Below are 20,571 nucleotides of genomic sequence, written 5' to 3' on the forward strand. Positions count from 1 at the left end.
AACGGCGGAGAAACTCGCCGTTTTTTCGAGGAGCCCGTCGGAAAGTCACTCTTCAACCACGTGAAAACCGTTTGTTTCTAGGTGATACAGAGTTCGGTTCGACGTGAGAAAAAGGTAAACAAATAGCCCATGTGGTCCTGAGCGGATGTGCTGAGGAATTAGTGTGGTCGCGAAAGAGTTAAAGTTTATATAGATTGAAGTTGAAAAATATGTATAAAAATGATATGGTCAAAATACTCACTTGCCTAATAATTGTGCACGCAGTGTATTGTTACTGTTGATGATCATCATTATTTTGTTCCAGTTTGAATGTTGATGAACTCTGTTGCTATTATTTAGTGTGTTTCATGTTTTGAAAAAGACAGTTTGCTTTCAAATCTTCTCTTGTAGTTGAATATGGCCTTCTTAAGCCTTACTTTCTGTGTCTTTATCTCATCACCTGACTTATATCTTTACTCTCTGCTTGTACTTCTCTCTGCATAGCTCCATTTTCTTGTAACTTAGTTTTCCTTTTACCCTTCACCTCTCCCTGATGTTCCTTCCTATTTTTTCTTTTACTTTATCTCAATAGGGAAACATTTTCCAGGATGCAGTGTTCAATCAGACAGTTACCATCACTGAGAAAGAAGATGGATTAGATGGCGAGACGTGAGTGATCTTCTTACTCGCCAATTTATATATGTGGAGCTTACCTCACTCTTAATTACCGTTTCCTTCTCTCTTTCAGGATCTTCATGTATGTCTTCCTGTCTGGTCTCGGGCTGCTGGTCATTGTAGGCCTTCACCAGCTGTTGGAGTCTAGGAAGGTGCGGTTGTAGTGGGAGGTGTGCTGCTTTTGTTCAGCAAGAGACATGTCACTACCAGGCTCCACTGACAAAACCAATAATTTTACCTCACAGAACATGCAAGCTGCTAGAATCCATCTTAATACTAACTTAAACAAAGGGCCTGAATACCTTTTCAACACAGTAACAAATTCACTCGCTCACATTTCAGGATACAGCACTTCAGTCATTAGTTCTACCTGTGGTGAGCAGCGAGAGGAGCCTACCCTGACATCCAGGGACCATTATTCATTGGTGTCGTGGATGTAGGTGTACACAGCCAGCCCCCCATGATGTAGCATTAGCCCTTCCTGCTGGATTGCAGTGTCCGTGGTGATTCAGCTGGGTTTCCAAGAGAACGTAAACACAGCAGTTTGTCGCGCTACTATAAGAAACTCTCCGCAGTCTGGTGTAATCCATATTGTTGACCATACAAGGGAGCGAACATACCAGAATTTCAGGGGGCTTTCACACCTACCTCGTTTGGTCCGGACTTTCGGACTTTCCAGATAGTTCGGATCAAATTGACAGGTGTGAAAGCTCCCCCGGACCACGGTCCGGACTAAAGACCGAGTCTTTGGTCCAGCCTCAGGAGGTGGTCTCGGTCCGGACTATCCTGGACCAAGGTCCGCTGCTGCGTAGTGTGAAAGCATTTTTTTTGGAAGGTTCGAACTATCAGACCAAATATGAAGTCACGTCAGATTCACTCGTGCCGAAAAAAGTAAATAAACAGAAAAAAAGGAAAGAGGAGCCGCGGCAACCGGTGGCAACACTTGGGGAGAGGAGGAGATCATATTATATCCAGATTTGGTCAGAAGGAGGGGTGTGTCAGTGTAGGCTACACTTGTAAACGTTTACACGGAATTAAACAGTAGAGTGTTTAATATAAATCCCCAAACGATACATGCATTTTTTTTATATAGGCTAGCCTATTTTTTTATATATTGACCCGAATATATATTTTTTCCGCCGAAAAAAGTTTGAAAAAGACGGATATTTATCAGCGTGTGACACCAAACGACGTCTGCCCCAGCAAGTCAGAGTTTTTATTTCTCTCACACTCACACACAAGTGACCTGGAGAGATGCAGCCGCATCTGACAGGAGGATCGCGCGTGTGTGCGCATAGCGTGTGTGTGTTCCCCTCCACTACACAAAACTGATCGCTGATCGCTGCCACTCTGATCAATGAGAGCATTTCGCCGCGGCACAACCCTCTTTTTTTCTCTCCTTTCATCAGCTCTAAACTCACTCCTTTGCACCGCGATTACAAACCACAGCGTGCTTTCCAGCAGTAGGCTATATTTTTCTTTCTTTTTTTTTTTTTTTTAAGTATATTTTTCGGCTTTTTGCCTTTATTTGATAGTGATGACAGTAGAGATAGACAGGAAATGGGGAGGCAGAGAGAGGGGGAATGACACGCAGGAAAGGTCTGCCCGACGCGGGATTCGAACCGGGGACGCCTGCGGCGAGGACTGTAGCCTCTACATGGGGCGGCCGCTCTACCCACTGCGCCACGCACCGCCCCTATATTTTTCTTTTTTTTACACATATTTTTATTTTCTTTTTTTCAGAGCACTTTCTATGCGCTAACGTCAGACGCACGCTCATCCGTCATGACGTCGGTAGATCCTTTAGTCCGCTGTCATAATAGTAGTGTGAAAGCGAACTTTACTGGACTATATGGAGACAATGTAACAAAAAAAAAAATTAAGTCCGGACCTTGGTCCGGACTATTAGGTGTGAAAGCGCCCTCAGTAGTTGATACCAATACCTGTGAATTTCCACGATTCTCTATACTAATTCAATACCACGATTAAAAAAAAACAAACAGAACCCATGTACTTTTAAATTCACTACTCTTTTGAAAACTGTTTCAAACTGTCAAGTATTTAACATAACTGTGCTTCAACACCTTTTAATTTGCACAGATTTTAATAGGACTCAATGGTAGCGCTCCCGGTGTTGCCATGGTCTTTCCTGGTACTCCACGACTTAAGGTGCAGCCACGCTATAACCGACCAAATCGCGGAGCATCGCGTTGCTCCCATTGAGAATACATTGGGTCGTGTCGTCAGGTATCCCAGCATGCTTTGCGTGGCGACGCCGACTCCCGACGGCGCCACCCAATGTATTCTCAATGGGAGCGACGCGATGCTCCGCGATTTGGTCGGTTATAGTGTGGCTGCACCCAAGGGGGTAGATCGGGCTACACGCAGGCGTAGCTCACAGTCGGCCATATGAGGACGGGCAACTTGCTCTGACTCTGGCTGCAGTTACAGTGCAGTAGATAGGTGATCCAGTCATCTGCACTAAAAAAATGATTCATAACTCTGTGAAAAATAAATCAGTATGTAGCTATTACTTTAACTATTTGCATAATGTCACTATAATGTTACTTTTACAAAAAAAAATACATTATTAAAATTATCCGTGATTCTAAATATGCTGCATCATAACTGCATAAACGTTCATAAAAATCAAACCGTTTTGAAATCGGACAAAAACTGAGCAAGTTGTGGTCATTATAGCAGAACATGCACCATAGGCTTAATGCTCTGAGGGAGAGAGTTGCCCGTCCCAAGATGGCCGCCGTACTGGCTACGCTTTGTCATTGGGAAACAGCTGCGGGTGAGTCATCTAGTTCTTATATATATCTATGGCTGCACCTTTAGAAACCAGAGCTCGCACAGCACACTTCACAGGTGTTTGTCATCACATGGAGCTTTGTAACTGATGTCCAACAGAACCTGTCAGTCATGCGTTTCCTACCCAGTCATACCAGGCGTTCCGGTAAGACAATGACAGAGGCAGCCTCAAACATTGGTCACACTATGTAACATTACATTACACTCATTAAAGGGACATTGTGTAGGAATTACTCCCATCTAGCGGTGCCATTGTATCTCGCAACCAACTCAGTCATATTGTTGTATTGTTTTCATATTGCTGTCTTCACGTGGAATCGGGCAGACGCACAACAGCCGCTGTATGTAACAAGCGTCTTTGTAAACAAGTGGTCCTTCGGCACGAGGCAAAACGATGCGTATGTGACAATATGTTGTCATAGTAATGTCCTATTGTTTACCTTACCCACGTTTTACTGGCTTTCCCTCGTCTACTAAAATGACATCCAGTTTTATGTCTGCCTGATTCCACGTAAATGCAGCATAAGTGTGACCCTCCATCCTTTCTCACACCGTGGTGATGGCTTTCAGAAAGAGGTGGCGACTTCCAGTGAGTCAGTGTTTCTGTGGTTATCGGTCTGAAAAAAATAAATAAAAATGTGCATCGCTAGTTTGGATCAATTAAGTTTTGAAAATCACTGCTCTAGGGGAATTCTTTTTCACATGACCATTTACATTTCATTTCACCAGACACATACATGAACACACCCACAGAAGACGTACTGTATGTGTGTGGAGGGAGGGAGGGGGGTTGACAGAGGTGAAAAGAGGGAGCTGAAGGTGTATCGTCTTGAAATCTCCGACCAAGTCGCGGACTTTACTTTCACTTTCGTCAACTTACTACGACGTGAACAAGCTGTGCAACCACGGCAAGCTGCTGCAGTGCCAGCTCCCCCGTGTGTTGAGGCGGTCTAACTACAGTGACTCAGAGATGCCGCAGACATCTGCTCTTTCTCTGGTATAAACGGTAGACACTTTTATACCGTCATACCGCCCAACCCTAGCTACTACTGTATAACAACCGTAAAGTGACATCCGTGTGTGCACTCAGTCTGAGTGCAGGGCTTTAAGCCAGAGACACACCGCCCCGACCATCGGGCGTCGGGCCTCGTCGGACGGCGTCGGGAGCTCGTCTGTTTGGTGTGTTCCTCTCCGTCGGGGAGCGTCGGGTCTTGATGGGTCTCGTCGGGGCTGATTGAACATGCTCAGTCGGGACTCGTCGGCCGTCGGGAGAGTAGACTCGTCGGGTACTCTGATTGGCTGTGTGCTAGCTATGGCGATTCTGATTGGCAGTGCCCTAAGCGAATCAGCGCAGTGTGTGGGAGGGACGGAAATGACCACAGTAAACAAACGGTGTCCTAGCCTGTCCTACAGTAAAAATGGTATACAAAATAAAAAGAGGAGTAAAGCAATATATTAAGCGGCAATATATATATATATATATATATATATATATATATATATATATATTTAAACATCAAAGATGTTCAATCAAACCCACATAGTTTGAAACAACGTTAAAAACACACACAGCTCACAACTAAGCATATAAAGCCCGCTAGCTTAATGCTAACGTGTAATGTAAAACACCATAGACGGGCTAACAGAAATTAGCATCGGCTATCGCCAATTCGCGGCAACCGAGCCACAGCAGTAAGCTGCTAAAAACTGTTTTAATTTTGGCTTTAGCGCTGTTAACACGTGGCTGGTTAAATTGTTTTGGGGAGATTAATGTTGGTCTCATTGATGAAATTAACTGTGGCAGTGGCATTAGTTTGTTTGAATGAAAAGTGAGCAGGGCTGCCCCTGGTCTGTATTGGTCTGTATTTCTATGGGGGAGTCCTCGCCACTCAATCGCTCTGGTCGGCAGTCGGGGCAGTGTGTTTCACTTTTTCCTTTCTCCCGACGAGAGGCGACAGACTCGTCGGCCAAAGCCGTCGGCGTCGGGAAGCGTCGTGGCGGTGTGTTCCTGGCTTTAGGGGAAAAACAAGACCAATGTAAATATGTCCAAAAGGAAGGGTGCTCTTGTGCTTCAGCCGGTAAATCGGTGCTCTCAGACAGGACCAGTAGGTAGGAAGGTGCAATTGGGTCACTTCACGAGGACTAAACCCAAAAGAGACAACTGGAGCACTCGATATAATGCAGATATTTAATAATATTATATCGAGTGCTCCAGTTGTCTCTTTTGGGTTTAGTCCTCGTGAAGTGACCCAATTGCAATGTAAATATGTGTTTGTTTTCTCTGCTGGTCACGTTCTTTCTTTGATTGTATTCCATCTGCTGCACGACCAGGCTTTTTCAGTGTTGTAAAATCCCCTTCTGAACCGAGTCTTGGGTGCTTCTTCAGGTTGCCCACATTGTTTCAACATTTTGCTTGGAGACTCACTGCTCATCCCCCACCTCCCTTTCTGTTGTGAGGTAAAATGTGTCATTTCCTGTGCGTCAGTGTGGAATGTTGCCGGTCGACACAGAATTCAAAACAACCAATACTGAAAAATCACGCAAGATTTATGGAGCTGATACTTTAAATCAGCTTATCTCATCTAGTAATGGCTCGGACTTTTAAAGGACATGGGAATCTGCACACTATAGCTTTAAACCAGAGCCATACATTTTTGGCATATTTTGAAAATAAGATGTAGGCCAATGAAACTTTAAGGAGGGATTCATAGTTTCTCCAAAGTTTGCATTTACTGTTTATATGAGTCATTAACAGCTTATGGTCTCTATCAAATGGTGCACGAGTATGGTATGGTTTGCCATACATAACTGCAAGCTACTGGTGTTTGTTTACATATGAATTAACATATTACGGTGTAATGAATGATTTCAGGATCAGATAACATGCATGTAGGTACATTGTTGTATTTTATCTGAAGTCACACAACAGCAAATGTCAGAAACACTAAATTTGTGTGTGTTTGTGTGTGCGCAGAGGAGGCGTCCAGCTCCAAAGGTGGAAATGGGAACTTCAAGCCACAATGATGTTGACCTGAGCTGGATCCCACAGGAAACGCTCAACCAGATCAGTACGTATACCTTATGTTCTCCGCCCCCACACCTTCCACAGTTTTGCTTCCAAGCTTGGCTTGTGTTTTCTTCACAAACCAGATGGCACACTTTTTACTGGTAACACTTATTATGTGTTGGAATCTGAATAGTTCCAGTCTCATACTGTGGATTTTATGTTGGGTTGTGCAAACCCCATTTCCAGAAAAGTTAGAAAACTTTCTAAAAAAAATACAATAAGACTAAAATCTATAGTTTGGCAATTCACTTCAACATTTATTGAAATGGTAAATTCTATTTGTAAAACAAACACATTTAGAAGCTGATTCCCGCATTCAAAGAAAAAGTTGGGACAGAGACAAAGTTGGACTGAAACGATTATACAAGTAACAGTCTGGATGGTTCCTCTATAAGCAGGGTCATGTCCCCCTTTTTTTATTACACTGCTTAACTCATTGAGTGCCAACCACGTAATTTCTTGTTTTTCGTTCCCATGCGTTGAGTGCCAAAAACGTAATTTCTCGTTTTTTGCTCTTTTTTTAAATTATGAAACTAGACACTTTTATGTGTAAATTTGGGGACTCTACGATGAGCAGAACTGAAATAGATGACGATCAAAAACTCATGACAGCTCCCGATCTGGAAGTTTTTATCATAACTCGGCTTTTGCAAACGGAGTTCTGCATGTGGATGCAGCGCAGCTGCTCTGCTTTCACCCGCGAGGCTCCAGCAGCTCGGAGCTGAAACAGGAAGCTCTCAGCCGACAGTCCCGCCCGGTCTTCATCTGGAGCAACACCGTGTCCTCCCGCGGTAAAATGTGATGGTCTCTGGGCCAAGCAGGCTGGCACCACCGACCCGTACCACAGAAGGACCGCGACCAGTGTAAATGTTGGTCTCATTGATGAAATCTAACAATTGTGGCTGTAGCAGAAGTTTGTTTGAATAAAAAACCATGGTTAGACAGAAGAGCAGCACTGCCTTGGGGTCTGTACGCACAGAAAACACCACATTTACATCAATAAATAAATGTTTTACAATGAACCAGGTCCATCTCAGAGCTGGCAAGACTCTCCGGTAAGGCATATTAAACGGTTAAATGCCGTTAACGGGACGAGAGCAGTCAAAACGGCGGTTTAAAGCTAGCTACAGCAAGGGTAGGTTCACTTCCTGTTTACAAAGTAAAAGCACCAATTCTATCGTAATGGCTTTCCTTATGATAAAAAGCAACAGGTATTTTATTTTGTGAAAATAACCGGAAGTGCGTTGCTCACTACGGCTAGCTTTACTAACGCCGACTTTGTCGGAACAAAATTGTAAACAGCTGGTATTTTGTCAGATTTTCAACACGTTGGGGATCAAAACGACTACTTTCTCTCCTGAAAATGTTTCAAGTGTTGCTATATTTACAGAGTTTAGAGCGTTGCTCGGCGCCGTGTAAATGACGTCACGGCGGTTTCGCGCAGCTGTGTTATGACGACCCCACCCACGTCGAGGAGGCACTAGTGATACTCAGTTGTAATGGAAACACAACCGAGCCGTATTGAGCCGAGTCGAGCCGTGCTAGTGGAAATGCGCCATAAGTGACTCAATGAAAAAACCATAGACTGTAAAAAGAATGGACGTAGCGTCCGTGACGTCACCCATTGGTTTGGGGGAGTCTGTTTTGTGCCTCTACCACGGGGGTTTGAGCTGCGCCATGTTGGATTCTACTTGCCATATTTGGAGCGGTGCGGCCGTTGGCCGGCCGAGAGCCCGCCCACTGGCCTCGTAGCAGCGGTCTCCGGACCTGTCACTCAACGGTTCTGCGCCCTAATTGGCCAGAACTTTAAACCTAATAACAGTAAAACGGTAGAGTTTAAAAAAAATTCACCCCCCTCAGAGTGTGTGCGGGGGTAGAAACTATCGGTTGAGACCAAAAAAATGAAATGTACCAGGCTGTAAATATGTTTTTTAAAGCTGTAAAATCGGCTATTTTAACATGGGGCTCAATTGGAGTTGCTCCCTTCTGGAGCCAGCCCCCAGCGACAGCCCAGGGGATTGCAGCTTTTTGAACGCGGAAGTGAGCTTCACTTCTCAGAACGACAACTGCCCCCTTGGAAAAAACATGTGAAATGAAATTTTCAGATGTCTTACATGTTTTTGAAGCCAAAATTAAAACGGATAAATCACTGTTTTTCTTGAGAGACTCTCTTTCACAAAAATGCATTTTTCTCAGCTTTCTAGAAAAAAAGTGGTCTTTTTGGTGCAACCAGGCTCTATTCAACTTAAAGGACAATTCCGGGCGAATTCAACTCTGGGGTGTATTTTCATATCATTTTAGGTCTAAAAGAATGAATCTGAAGATTTTCAGTTTAATCGCTCCTGTTTTGCGGTAGTTGCATCTGTCCCCGCGTCCCCACGGCAGCAATGAATGGGAGTGGATGTAAGTTCCGCTGTTTAGGCTGTTCCAGCCCTCAAAGCAATTTTTTTCCACAGACAGCGTCAGATGGCTACTCAAACATGCACCGAGAAGTTTATTTACTTCAAGCAAGCCGGCATGTTTGTAAAACTAGATCTAATTCAAAGTCTCCCGGAGTCTCGCGCGAGCCCGAAGTTGCAGTGCTGGTGTATTCAGGCGCAGTCGGAGCTACCATTTGTGTCATAAACACAGGAATATCAACTCTTTACTTGCTTGAAGTGTACATTTTTTTCCACAGACAGCGTCAGGTGGCTACTCAAACATGCGCCGAGAAGTTTTTTTTACTTGAAGCAAGTAAAGAGTTGATATTCCTGTGTTTATGACACAAACGGTAGCTTTTCCCACTGCATGTGAACACACCGCGCACGGCAACTGGGTCTCGCGCGAGACTCCGGGAGACTTTGAATTAGATCTAGTTTTACAAACATGTCGGCTTGCTTGAAGTAAATAAACTTCTCGGTGCATGTTTGAGTAGCCATCTGACGCTGTCTGTGGAAAAAAATTGCGGCCTTGAGGGCTGGAAACAGCCTAAACAGCGGAACTTACATCCACTCCCATTCATTGCTGCCGTGGCGATGCGCGGGCAGACGCAACTACCGCAAAACAGGAGCGATTAAACTGAAAATCTTCAGATTCATTCTTTTAGACCTAAAATGATATGAAAATACACCCCAGAGTTGAATTCGCCCGGAATTGTCCTTTAATCAAGAATGGAACAAGGTACAAACAAATGTTTTTTTCCCTAGTTAAATAGAGAGTCTCCTCTTTCCTTTGAGCTGTTTGGTGTTTTCAGAGTCATAGTACAAAATATTCTCTGGGTCTTGAAATATTACTCAAAATGCCCCAAAACGCTGGCACATGGCACTGACCATTTTATAAACGGGCTGGCACTCAATGAGTTAAATACAAGTAGTTGAATATGCAGGTGTTGTCATATAATAAACATCTAGTAACGTGCATTTCACAATATTCAACTTAAGATAAATCAAGAATGGAACAAGGTACAAACAAATGTTTTTTTCCCCTAGTTAAATAGAGAGTCTCCTCTTTCCTTTGAGCTGTTTGGTGTTTTCAGAGTCATAGTACAAAATATTCTCTGGGTCTTGAAATATTACTCAAAATGCCCCAAAACGCTGGTACATGGCACTGACCATTTTATAAACGGGCTGGCACTCAATGAGTTAAATATACAAGTAGTTGAATATGCATGTGTTGTCATATAATAAACATCTAGTAACGTGCATTTCACAATATAGTGTATTAGCCTGCAAATAGTATATATATATATTATAGTATTTTTTGTTTATGTTTGTTGTGTCAAAATACACTAGCACCTCCTATAAACAATCCGGCCCTCTCAGCACCCCCCCAATAATAATTTTCCGGTGCCGCCACTGGTCCAGGGTAGCATCTCCAGTAGGGCTGTAGCCGATATCCGAGTACTCAAGTATTCGCTCGGCTTGGGCGGCATCCGAGTGCCATTTCACGTACTCGGAGACCGGGAGCGGCTCCTCATCCTGGGGGAAAGCTGTTTAATTTACCCGCAGAGTTTTAGAGGTTTACTGCCGGCTTGTTAATTTGGCAGCCACATTGGTTTGTTTTAATGAAAAGTGAAGCTTCAGGTGTGTGCTGCTGAACAAAAGAGCTACCTCGGGGCTACGTATACAGAATTAACCACATTCACATCAATAAATGTTTTACAATGAACCGATCAGTCCACATTTTCTTTAATTTAATTTTTGAATGTAGAGTTTTGTTCGTTTCATTTTTTAACCTAAAGATTCAAGCTGGGCCCCCTCCCCTGGGGCTAAGCGTTAGCCTCCTGTCCATGATAGCAGCAGCAGCAGCAGCAGTCCACTCCAAAAAACAGAAAACACATTCCGGGTGAAGCACTGGAGCCGTAGACCGATAAGTCACCATTAACGAGAGCCTCTATTGTTTTATTGTACTGAGTACAAGAGCCCTTGTGAGCTAAGAAGCGGCTGTTAGCGGTGGATGCTAACCACTACCGCTAGTCGAAGTTAGCATCGAGCTAGCTCAGCACAACAGCCCTCATACTTGTTACCGGTCAAGGCTTTAGTTGTCAGTGATGGTCGGTAATCAGTCCGTGGCTCCAGCGCTTCACTCGGACTGTATTTACTTATTTTAACTGACTGCTGCTGCTGAGACAGAGAGACATGCTAGCACTCGGTAGCATCCGAGACAGCTAACGTTAGTGGGGCCTGCGGGGGCGGGTGGGAGGGGGGTGCAGACACAGTCACCACCACACAGAACTAGGCAAGGCAAGGCAAGGCAAGGCAAGGCAAGGCAAGGCAAGGCAATTTTATTTGTATAGCCCGTTTTTACAAACAGTTTGTCTCAAAGGGCTTTACATGGCATCGTAGCAACATCTCTGTCCTTAGACCCTCACATCGACTGAGGAAAAACTCCATGGAAAACCCTTTTAACAGGGAAAAATCGGAGAAACCTCAGGGTGAGCAACAGAGTAGGGATCCCTCACCCAGGACGGACAGACGTGCAATAGATGTTGTTACAGACAAGAAAACAGTTAACAGTTTGTCACAGAGTGTGCGAAATATGGAAATGTTAGCAGCTGTTGATGAAGGCAGCCTCTGGTGAGGGGGGGGGGGGGGGGGCAGGGTGAGCTGGCCAGCTCGATGGGAGGACTGGGTGGTAGACTGGTCCATGGGAAGGGAGGGGAGGCCGGTCTAACAGCAGGGGAAAGGGTGGAAGGGGGGGGCGATGCAGGCGGCGGCTGGTGCAGAGAGATGGAGCTCCGGTGGATCTGCGGAAACACAGAGAGAGTGCGAGACACCAAGGCCAAACTACAAAGTACAACAGAAAATGACAGTTCAAAAATATACTGAGGAGAGGAGAGGAGAGGAGGGGTGGGGAGAGGAGGGGTGGGGAGAGGAGACGAGAGGAGAGGAGAGGAGGAAAAAGGAGAGGGCTCTGTGTAACCAGATGTGTCCCCAGCAGTCTAAGCCTATAGCAGCGTAGCTATGAAATGGTTCAGAGCCTGAACCTGAACCAGCCCTAACTAAAAGCCCTGTCATAAAGGAAGGTCTTAAGTCTAGACTTAAATGTAGTTAGAGTGTCTGCCTCTTTGACCCATGGAGAGAGCTGGTTCCACAGTAAAGGAGCCCGGTAACTGAAGGCTCTACCTCCCAGTCTGTTTTTAGAGATACTGGGAGTCACTAAGAGACCTGCGTTCTGGGAGCGGAGTGCTCTGGTAGGACAGTAAGGAATGATTAGTTCTTTCAGATAGGTTGGAGCTTTATCATTAAGAGCCTTATAAGTCAGCAGAAGGATTTTGAAGTCTATTCTAGATCCTACAGGAAGCCAGTGGAGAGAAGCTAAGGTGAGAGAGATGTGCTCTCTCTTCCTAACTCCTGTCAAAACCCTTGCTGCGACATTCTGGACCAGCTGGAGACTCTTTAGAGAGTTTTTCGGACATCCTGACAGGAGAGAGTTGCAGTAGTCTAGCCTAGAAGTGATAAATGCATGCACTAGTTTCTCAGCATCACTCTGGGAGAGGATATTCCTAATCTTAGTGATACTGCGCAGATGGAAGAAGGCGGTCCTAGTCACGTGTTTTATGTGGGAGCTAAAGGAAAGGTCCTGGTCAAAAATGACTCCAAGGTTCCTCGCGGTTGTACTCGGGGTCAGGGTGATGCCATCTAGAGTAGCGATCTGATTAGAGAAAGTGTCCCTGAGATGTTTAGGTCCAAACACAATGACCTCAGTTTTATCTGAATTCAGTAGCAAGAAGTTAGAGGACATCCAGGATCTAATGTCTTTCAGACAGTCTTGCAGATTGATGAGGCGGCTTCTGTCATCTGGCTCCATGGACAAGTAGAGTTGCGTATCATCCGCATAACAGTGAAAATTGATTGAGTGCTTCCGGATGATGCCACCTAATGGGAGCATGTAAAGAATGAAGAGGATTGGCCCTAAGACTGAGCCCTGCGGTACACCATACGTAACTCTGCTATACTCTGAATGGTCGTTATTAACATTAACAAATTGAAACCTGTCAGATAAGTATGACTTAAACCATTTTAGGGCAGGTCCTTTAATCCCAATTTCACGATCTAGTCTCTGCAGCAGGATGCTGTGGTCGATGGTGTCGAATGCAGCACTGAGGTCCAAAAGTACAAGTACAGAGACGAGACCTCTGTCTGAAGCTTTCCAATCTGGATTCAGAGAACACCATAGCTCTGAAACAGCACTTGTCAAAGTCTCTAATGATCTTCTTATAGCTTCAAAGAGCTCGTTGCTGTGCAGATGTTCATGTAGCTGCTCCAGGACAATCTTCTCAAGGATCTTAGAGATGTAAGGAAGGTTGGCTATAGGCCGATAGTTGGCTAGGACATCTGGGTCAAGAGAAGGTTTTTTAAGTAAAGGGTTAATGACAGCCACCTTGAAGGCCTGTGGCACGTAGCCTGTGGCTAAGGAAAGATTGACAGTTTGAATGAATCTACCCCTCCTAGTTACATTAACTAACATATTCATCTTGCTGCAACCAGGTCTCAGTGAGTGTTAGTATGTCAATATGGTGACTTGTAATTAAGTAATTCACTAGGAGAGACTTGGATGGGATGTGCTCTCTCTTCCTAACTCCTATCAAAACCCTTGCTGCGGCATTCTGGACCAGCTGGAGACTCTTTAGAGAGTTTTTCGGACATCCTGACAGGAGAGAGTTGCAGTAGTCTAGCCTAGAAGTGATAAATGCATGCACTAGTTTCTCAGCATCACTCTGGGAGAGGATATTCCTAATCTTAGTGATACTGCGCAGATGGAAGAAGGCGGTCCTAGTCATGTGTTTTATGTGGGAGCTAAAGGAAAGGTCCTGGTCAAAAATGAGTGGTTCCTCGCGGTTGTACTCGGGGTCAGGGTGATGCCATCTAGAGTAGCGATCTGATTAGAGAAAGTGGTTCAGATTTGGTTCAGAAAAGAAATGTTAATTAAGGGGACGACATCCTTAAGTAGTCTTGTCGGGACTGGATCCAGCAGACATGTGGCTGACTTGGAAGAAGTAATTGCAGAAGTTAAGTCTGACAGGTCGATGGGAGAGAAGCTGTCCAAGTGTGTACCAAGTCTGGGAGGTGCTTCTATGGGTACCGTAATCTGTGCTCCATTACTGGCAATTTTTGTTCTAATATTAACTATCTTTTCGGTAAAGAAAGTTAGGAAATCATTACTGCTGAGAGTTGGAGGGATGGATGGCTCAACGACACTATGGTTCTTGGTTAGCCTGGCCACAGTGTTGAAAAGGAACCTGGGGTTGTTCTTATTCTTTTCTATTAAAGATGAATAGTAATTGCTTCTAGCATTACGGAGTTCTTTTTTATATATTAATAAACTATCCTTCCAGGCTTGACGGTCTTCCTCATGTTGGCTGGAATGTGTTTTCCTTTCCAGCTGTCTGGTCTTCTGTTTCAAAGCGCGCAAGTTTGGGCTGTGCCAGGGGGCTATTCTTTTCTGGTTGATAACTTTCTTTTTCAGGGGAGCTACAGCATCAAGTGTCCCAAGGAGTGCTGCTGCAGTGCTATCCACAAGATAGTCCACCTGTGTGGGGGTGAAATCAGCATAACTGCCCATAATATTGTTACAGGATGTGGCAGCAAGCTCTGCTGGAATAAGCTCTTTAAATCTAGAAACAGCAGTGTCAGATAGACATCTACTGTAGCAGGATTTTTTCCCAGGTAGGATATAATTTGTTAAAGTAAATTCAAATGTTATTAAAGAATGGTCAGACAAGACGGGGTTCTGAGGAAGAACTGTGACATGGTCAGCTTCTATTCCATAAGTAAGTACTAAGTCAAGGATATGATTATCTCTGTGTCCCAATTCAGGGGCTGCATCCTTCGGAGGGTGCATTTGAAGGCCGATTACGTCACAGCGCTGCGCGAAGGCTGTCCCAATTCGTCCAAATTCGAAGGGTGCTCCAAATGCAGCCTCCAAATGCGTCCTCCTTTCCCCTGCATTCGGAGGATGCATCGCTACTATCCTTCGCGGCCTCCCGTATCCCAAGATGCTTTGCTGCACCGTTGTTGTTATTAGCAACCTAGCCGCTAGCTATCGAACGGTAGCAGCTCTGTGCTGTAGCCACGGTAACCCGGCTCTGCGGCCGGCTCGGAGGTGTGGCTGCCCGCTGAGCTGAGCTCTGCTCTGCTCTGGCTGCACAGGTGAGGAGCGGAGGTGTGTGTGACAACTTTTAATAAGAAAGCTATGAAAACACATTATTGTGCTCTTTATTCTCTATTCACTTAATAGCCTGAAGCCCCCCCCCCCCCCGGCTGCTGTTCAATGGTTTGTTTATTAGTATATTAATGATAACTGCCCTTGTATTGATTCTACTTCTTGAAAAAAAAAAAAAAAAAAAAAGGAGGAGGAGCGGAAGAGCGGTAGAGCCGTTACAAGCGGCACTGTTAAATGTTTAACGTCCGGCCGTTGTTTATGTTCGGCCGTTGTTTACATTCGGATCAGGAAATGCTCTGAAGGCTAGACCGTCCCATTTACCGACCGTTGATGCAGCCTCCGGAGGAGCCTCCGAAGCCGTTGCCTCCGGAGACCGCGTAGGCTGGGTCCTCCGAAGGCTGCAGCCCCTGAATTGGGACACAGCTTAAAAGTGTGAGTGTGAGGGTTTGTTTACCCTCTGAGAGAAGCCGACTGAATCCAAAAGTGACTTGAATGCAGTAGCCAGACAATCATCATCGACGTCCACATGAATATTAAAGTCACCTACTATAATGACTTTGTCTGAGCTCATTGCTAAATTTGACAGAAAGTCAGGGAATTCTTCTAGGAACTCAGAATAAGGTGCAGGAGGACGATACACTACAGCAAGTAAGAGTGGTTTTTCTGCTTTCCAGTCTGGGTGAGAGAGGCTGACAGTAAGGCTTTCAAATGTATTATGTGAACTATTATGTGTAGGGTTGATAATCAGATTTGACTGATAAATAGCAGCCACTCCTCCTCCTCGGCCAGTGTTACGAGGCACATGACAGTTAATGTAACTAGGAGGGGTAGATTCATTCAAACTAACATATTCATCTTGCTGCAACCAGGTCTCAGTGAGTGTTAATATGTCAATATGGTGACTTGTAATTAAGTCATTCACTAGGAGAGACTTGGATGGGAGAGAACGAGTATTGAGCAAACCACATTTAATAGTTCTATTAGGTTGGCTTGCTGGAGCAGTGGTTTTGATTTTAACTAAGTTGCTATAAACAACTCCTCTAGATTCGGGTTTAGGCTTAGACAGCCTCTAGGCAGACATAGTTTCTATAGGCTGGGTGGGTGACAACACGAAGGACCCAGCAGAGGGGCGTGTTAAACTGCGGCTCTGCCTGCTGGTCTGAACTCTGGGTGCTTGTCAGGGATTAGCATGGCTAATAAAGTTCTCTATATTCCTAGATAGGAGGGATGCGCCATCCAGAGTAGGATGGACCAACACAGTCTCACCCCTTTGCGTCAAACGGTTGACGCTTGGTCAAGGCCCCTTACGTCAATATACTGACGTGGAGGGGGTACCCTCGAGGTCGTTTCTCGACGAATAGGGCCACTCATAGACTTGAATGCAAATCCCTCATCGTCGGATTTTGACGAAGGGGGGCGGGACCGTTTCTCCCTCACTCCCAGTGCGTCAACAGCCTGACGAACGGTCACTGTCCCTCATCGTCACATGCCTGACTCATTAGGTGCCCGTTTCTCGTCAGGTTTTGACGCGCTCGGCTTTCAGTTGATTCCAATGCAGTTCCCTTCGCGGCGATATGTGACGCTCAGAGCAAGTGATCCAGCCGACCCGGCTGCGGCACTGACGGACGCTGTGAGCAGAGAATAACTTTTTTTTTTTTTTTTTTTTTTTAACTTTTCCTTAAATCTTTATTGAACCTGATGCTGCTGTGTCTGACGTAGCTTTCGGCAAGGACGTCCTTTCGGTTATTTAGTTATTTATTTATTTATTTATTTAGTGATCATGGTGTTTGGTGCAGAATAATCAATCAATAAATAAATAAATAAATTACGTCCTTGTCGGAAGCTGCGTCAGACCAGGAGGGGGGGGGGGGTTGTGGATTCTACAGGTGAAGACCACTTCCGCGTTCAAAAAGCTGCTCTGTTTAATCAATATTCTGAAGAAAGATCTGATTATTAGCCATAACGCTGTAACCATCCAAGGAAGACTGTGTAACAATATTATGTGCTTCTGCTGAGTCCAAAAGCCCTTTGTAATATCAACTTTATTTTTAAGAAAACACGCTTTGTTTCCAATGTCATATCACGGAGAAGCACTACATTACCCATAATCCTCATATTTATCAGCAACGTGTCTGATTGGTTGAGCTTGCTGTTACCAGCAAATGAAAAAATAAAACAAATTGAGCTTATATTATTTTCTTAGTAACTAAAAGGTCTTAACATCTTTTTTGTTTTCAACATTGAATAAAAAAAGGGTGCTATATTGTTAAAATTCAACAATAAAGTGCATAAAAGTTGGCTTGACTTCTTTCTTTTTTTCTTTTTTTTCATAATTTTCACCAGCATCTTTCTGGTCCACATCACATCATATTTATTGTAATTTTTAATTCAATGAGTGACATTTTATTTTTTATCTGAAAAACATTATTATGAATTCAAGGGTCAGAGGTCACTGATTAGTGTTAAATTTAACCTTTTTGACCCTGTTTCCTTGAATAAATCACTAAGACTTTGATGCGGGAAGCTGAGATTTTGATTTGATTTTGTTCAGAGCACTAGGGACAAAGTTTCTGTAGAATTTCAGACCTGTCGGACGTCCAGAAGGGTCACAGCTGACTGTCCAGGCTCGTTTCTCGGCCTTCAAAGCCTAGATTTAGAAGCCTTTTGTCTAATAACGTCTACATCCTTGGGGTTATAAGGCTGAAAGTTTCGTCCGGGGCCTAAGGCCATCCACCATGTGCAATTTCAAACCCGTGCGACCTTCACAAGTGTCAAAGGTCACTGATTTGTGACCTTTTTGACCCCGTTTCCTTGAATGAAACACCAAGACTTTGATGCGGGAAGCTGAGATTTTGATAGGTTGTCCAGAATGTCTAGTAGATTGTGTGTGCAAAAGATTCAGAGCTCTGTGACATTCAGAAGGGTCACAAATAGCCAAAAAGCAATGCTCCTTTCTCTGACCTCATATTAAAGGAGAAATGCAATTCTTTAATAGCTTCCAGGTGCTTTGGCCTATCAGGCTGAATTTTTAGCTAAAGGAGCTGGTGTACGATCAGGAAGTAGGGGAGCTGTGCATAAAGCCAATTGGTAAGTGTCAAAGGTCACAGGGGTCAAACATCAAAGTGAATCCAGCCATTCCTGCTTTTTCTCAACAAAACATACACGCTTTAAGTTATCATCATGAAATATTAATAGGTTGTATATCAGAGAGTCCTCTATCAGAATATTTTGGTCCCGTAGCTCTAGGGGCCCCAGGGGGCCCCGGGGGGCCACTTGGCTTTCCCATGCTCCCACAGAGTTGGGTCTCGGGGTGATGGATAAGGGCCTCACCATGAGTCCACAGGCCAAGTTTCAAGTGATTTGGTCGGTTTCTATGGAAACGGCGGCCTCAAGGATACAGAGGAATGCGACTGTTTGAAGCCCCGCCTCTCGAAAAGTAATGGCTCGATCAGGACCAAACACACATCTACGCGTTCGTCTTGGGCCCCCGAACCATATATTACGAAATCAGAACTGCACGACTTTTGGAAATGTGTTTTGTCCATTTCGGCTTTTCTGACTCAGAGTCTGTCAGACTTAAAGCTTGAGAGACCCTCTTAGTCAGAAAAGCCGAAATAGACAAAACACATTTCCAAAAGTCGTACAGTTCTGATTTCGTAATATATGGTTCGGGGGCCCAAGGCGAACGCGTAGATGTGTGTTTGGTCCTGATCGAGCCATTACTTTTCGAGAGGCGGGGCTTCAAACAGTCGCATTCCTCTGTATCCTTGAGGCCGCCGTTTCCATAGAAACCGACCAAATCACTTGAAACTTGGCCTGTGGACTCATGGTGAGGCCCTTATCCATCACCCCGAGACCCAACTCTGTGGGAGCATGGGAAAGCCAAGTGGCCCCCCGGGGCCCCCTGGGGCCCCTAGAGCTACGGGACCAAAATATTCTGATAGAAGACTCTCTGATATACAACCTATTAATATTTCATGATGATAACTTAAAGCTTCAGTTGGTAACAATTATTCAGTCATATTTGCTGGAACTGTCACTATATTCTGATGGTCAGACATTAAATGAGTAATTTAGGACAAAATCCAACTCCTCTGGCTCCACCTACAGCCTGTAATCGTATTTGCCAAAATCCACCGCGCCCGACGATTCTCCACCAGTCAGGTAGAGGGAGCAGGAGGAGCAGCCAATCGCCGCTCCTACACGTCGTGCTATGGGTACGGTACATCTTTTTTTTTTTTCCTCTGTGGGTGCGTTTATGGCTACTTTGTGTGTGTCTGTGTGTGTGTGGGGCGCTTGGCAGAGGTTCATAAAGGGACCTGACGGAGTATTGTCTTGAAATTTCCGACCAAGTCGCGGAGTTTACTTTCACTTTCGTCAACTTACCAACTGGAGCTTTAAAGCGTGTATGTTTTGTTGAGAAAAAGCAGGAATGGCTGGATTCACTTTGATGTTTGACCCCTGTGACCTTTGACACTTACCAATTGGCTTTATGCACAGCTCCCCTACTTCCTGATCGTACACCAGCTCCTTTAGCTAAAAATTCAGCCTGATAGGCCAAAGCACCTGGAAGCTATTAAAGAATTGCATTTCTCCTTTAATATGAGGTCAGAGAAAGGAGCATTGCTTTTTGGCTATTTGTGACCCTTCTGAATGTCACAGAGCTCTGAATCTTTTGCACACACAATCTACTAGACATTCTGGACAACCTATCAAAATCTCAGCTTCCCGCATCAAAGTCTTGGTGTTTCATTCAAGGAAACGGGGTCAAAAAGGTCACAAATCAGTGACCTTTGACACTTGTGAAGGTCGCACGGGTTTGAAATTGCACATGGTGGATGGCCTTAGGCCCCGGACGAAACTTTCAGCCTTATAACCCCAAGGATGTAGACGTTATTAGACAAAAGGCTTCTAAATCTAGGCTTTGAAGGCCGAGAAACGAGCCTGGACAGTCAGCTGTGACCCTTCTGGACGTCCGACAGGTCTGAAATTCTACAGAAACTTTGTCCCTAGTGCTCTGAACAAAATCAAATCAAAATCTCAGCTTCCCGCATCAAAGTCTTAGTGATTTATTCAAGGAAACAGGGTCAAAAAGGTTAAATTTAACACTAATCAGTGACCTCTGACCCTTGAATTCATAATAATGTTTTTCAGATAAAAAATAAAATGTCACTCATTGAATTAAAAATTACAATAAATATGATGTGATGTGGACCAGAAAGATGCTGGTGAAAATTATGAAAAAAAAGAAAAAAAGAAAGAAGTCAAGCCAACTTTTATGCACTTTATTGTTGAATTTTAACAATATAGCACCCTTTTTTTATTCAATGTTGAAAACAAAAAAGATGTTAAGACCTTTTAGTTACTAAGAAAATAATATAAGCTCAATT

The 20,571-nt window shown here is 44.4% G+C and overlaps 1 protein-coding gene across 4 annotated transcripts in view; it reads left to right on the forward strand.

Moving 5' to 3' along the window:
* Positions 1-20,571, forward strand: part of ssr1 (signal sequence receptor, alpha) — a 54,932-nt gene that overhangs the window by 25,574 nt on the left and 8,787 nt on the right. For 3 of the 4 annotated variants that reach the window (XR_015034476.1, XM_085762726.1, XM_085762728.1), the window contains exons 6-8: positions 572-648; positions 728-806; positions 6,446-6,539. Coding sequence is in view for 3 of the 4 variants with exons in the window: in XM_085762726.1 (XP_085618852.1) it covers positions 572-648; positions 728-806; positions 6,446-6,539 (250 nt within the window). In the remaining variant the exon portion in view is untranslated. Of the gene's footprint in view, positions 1-571; positions 649-727; positions 807-6,445; positions 6,555-20,571 lie in introns of all 4 variants that reach the window. The other variant, XM_085762727.1, reaches the window with a different exon arrangement.

Source organism: Trachurus japonicus, chromosome 20 (assembly GCF_045865225.1).
Source record: "Trachurus japonicus isolate A0001 chromosome 20, Traja_1.0".
NCBI lineage: Eukaryota > Metazoa > Chordata > Actinopteri > Carangiformes > Carangidae > Trachurus > Trachurus japonicus.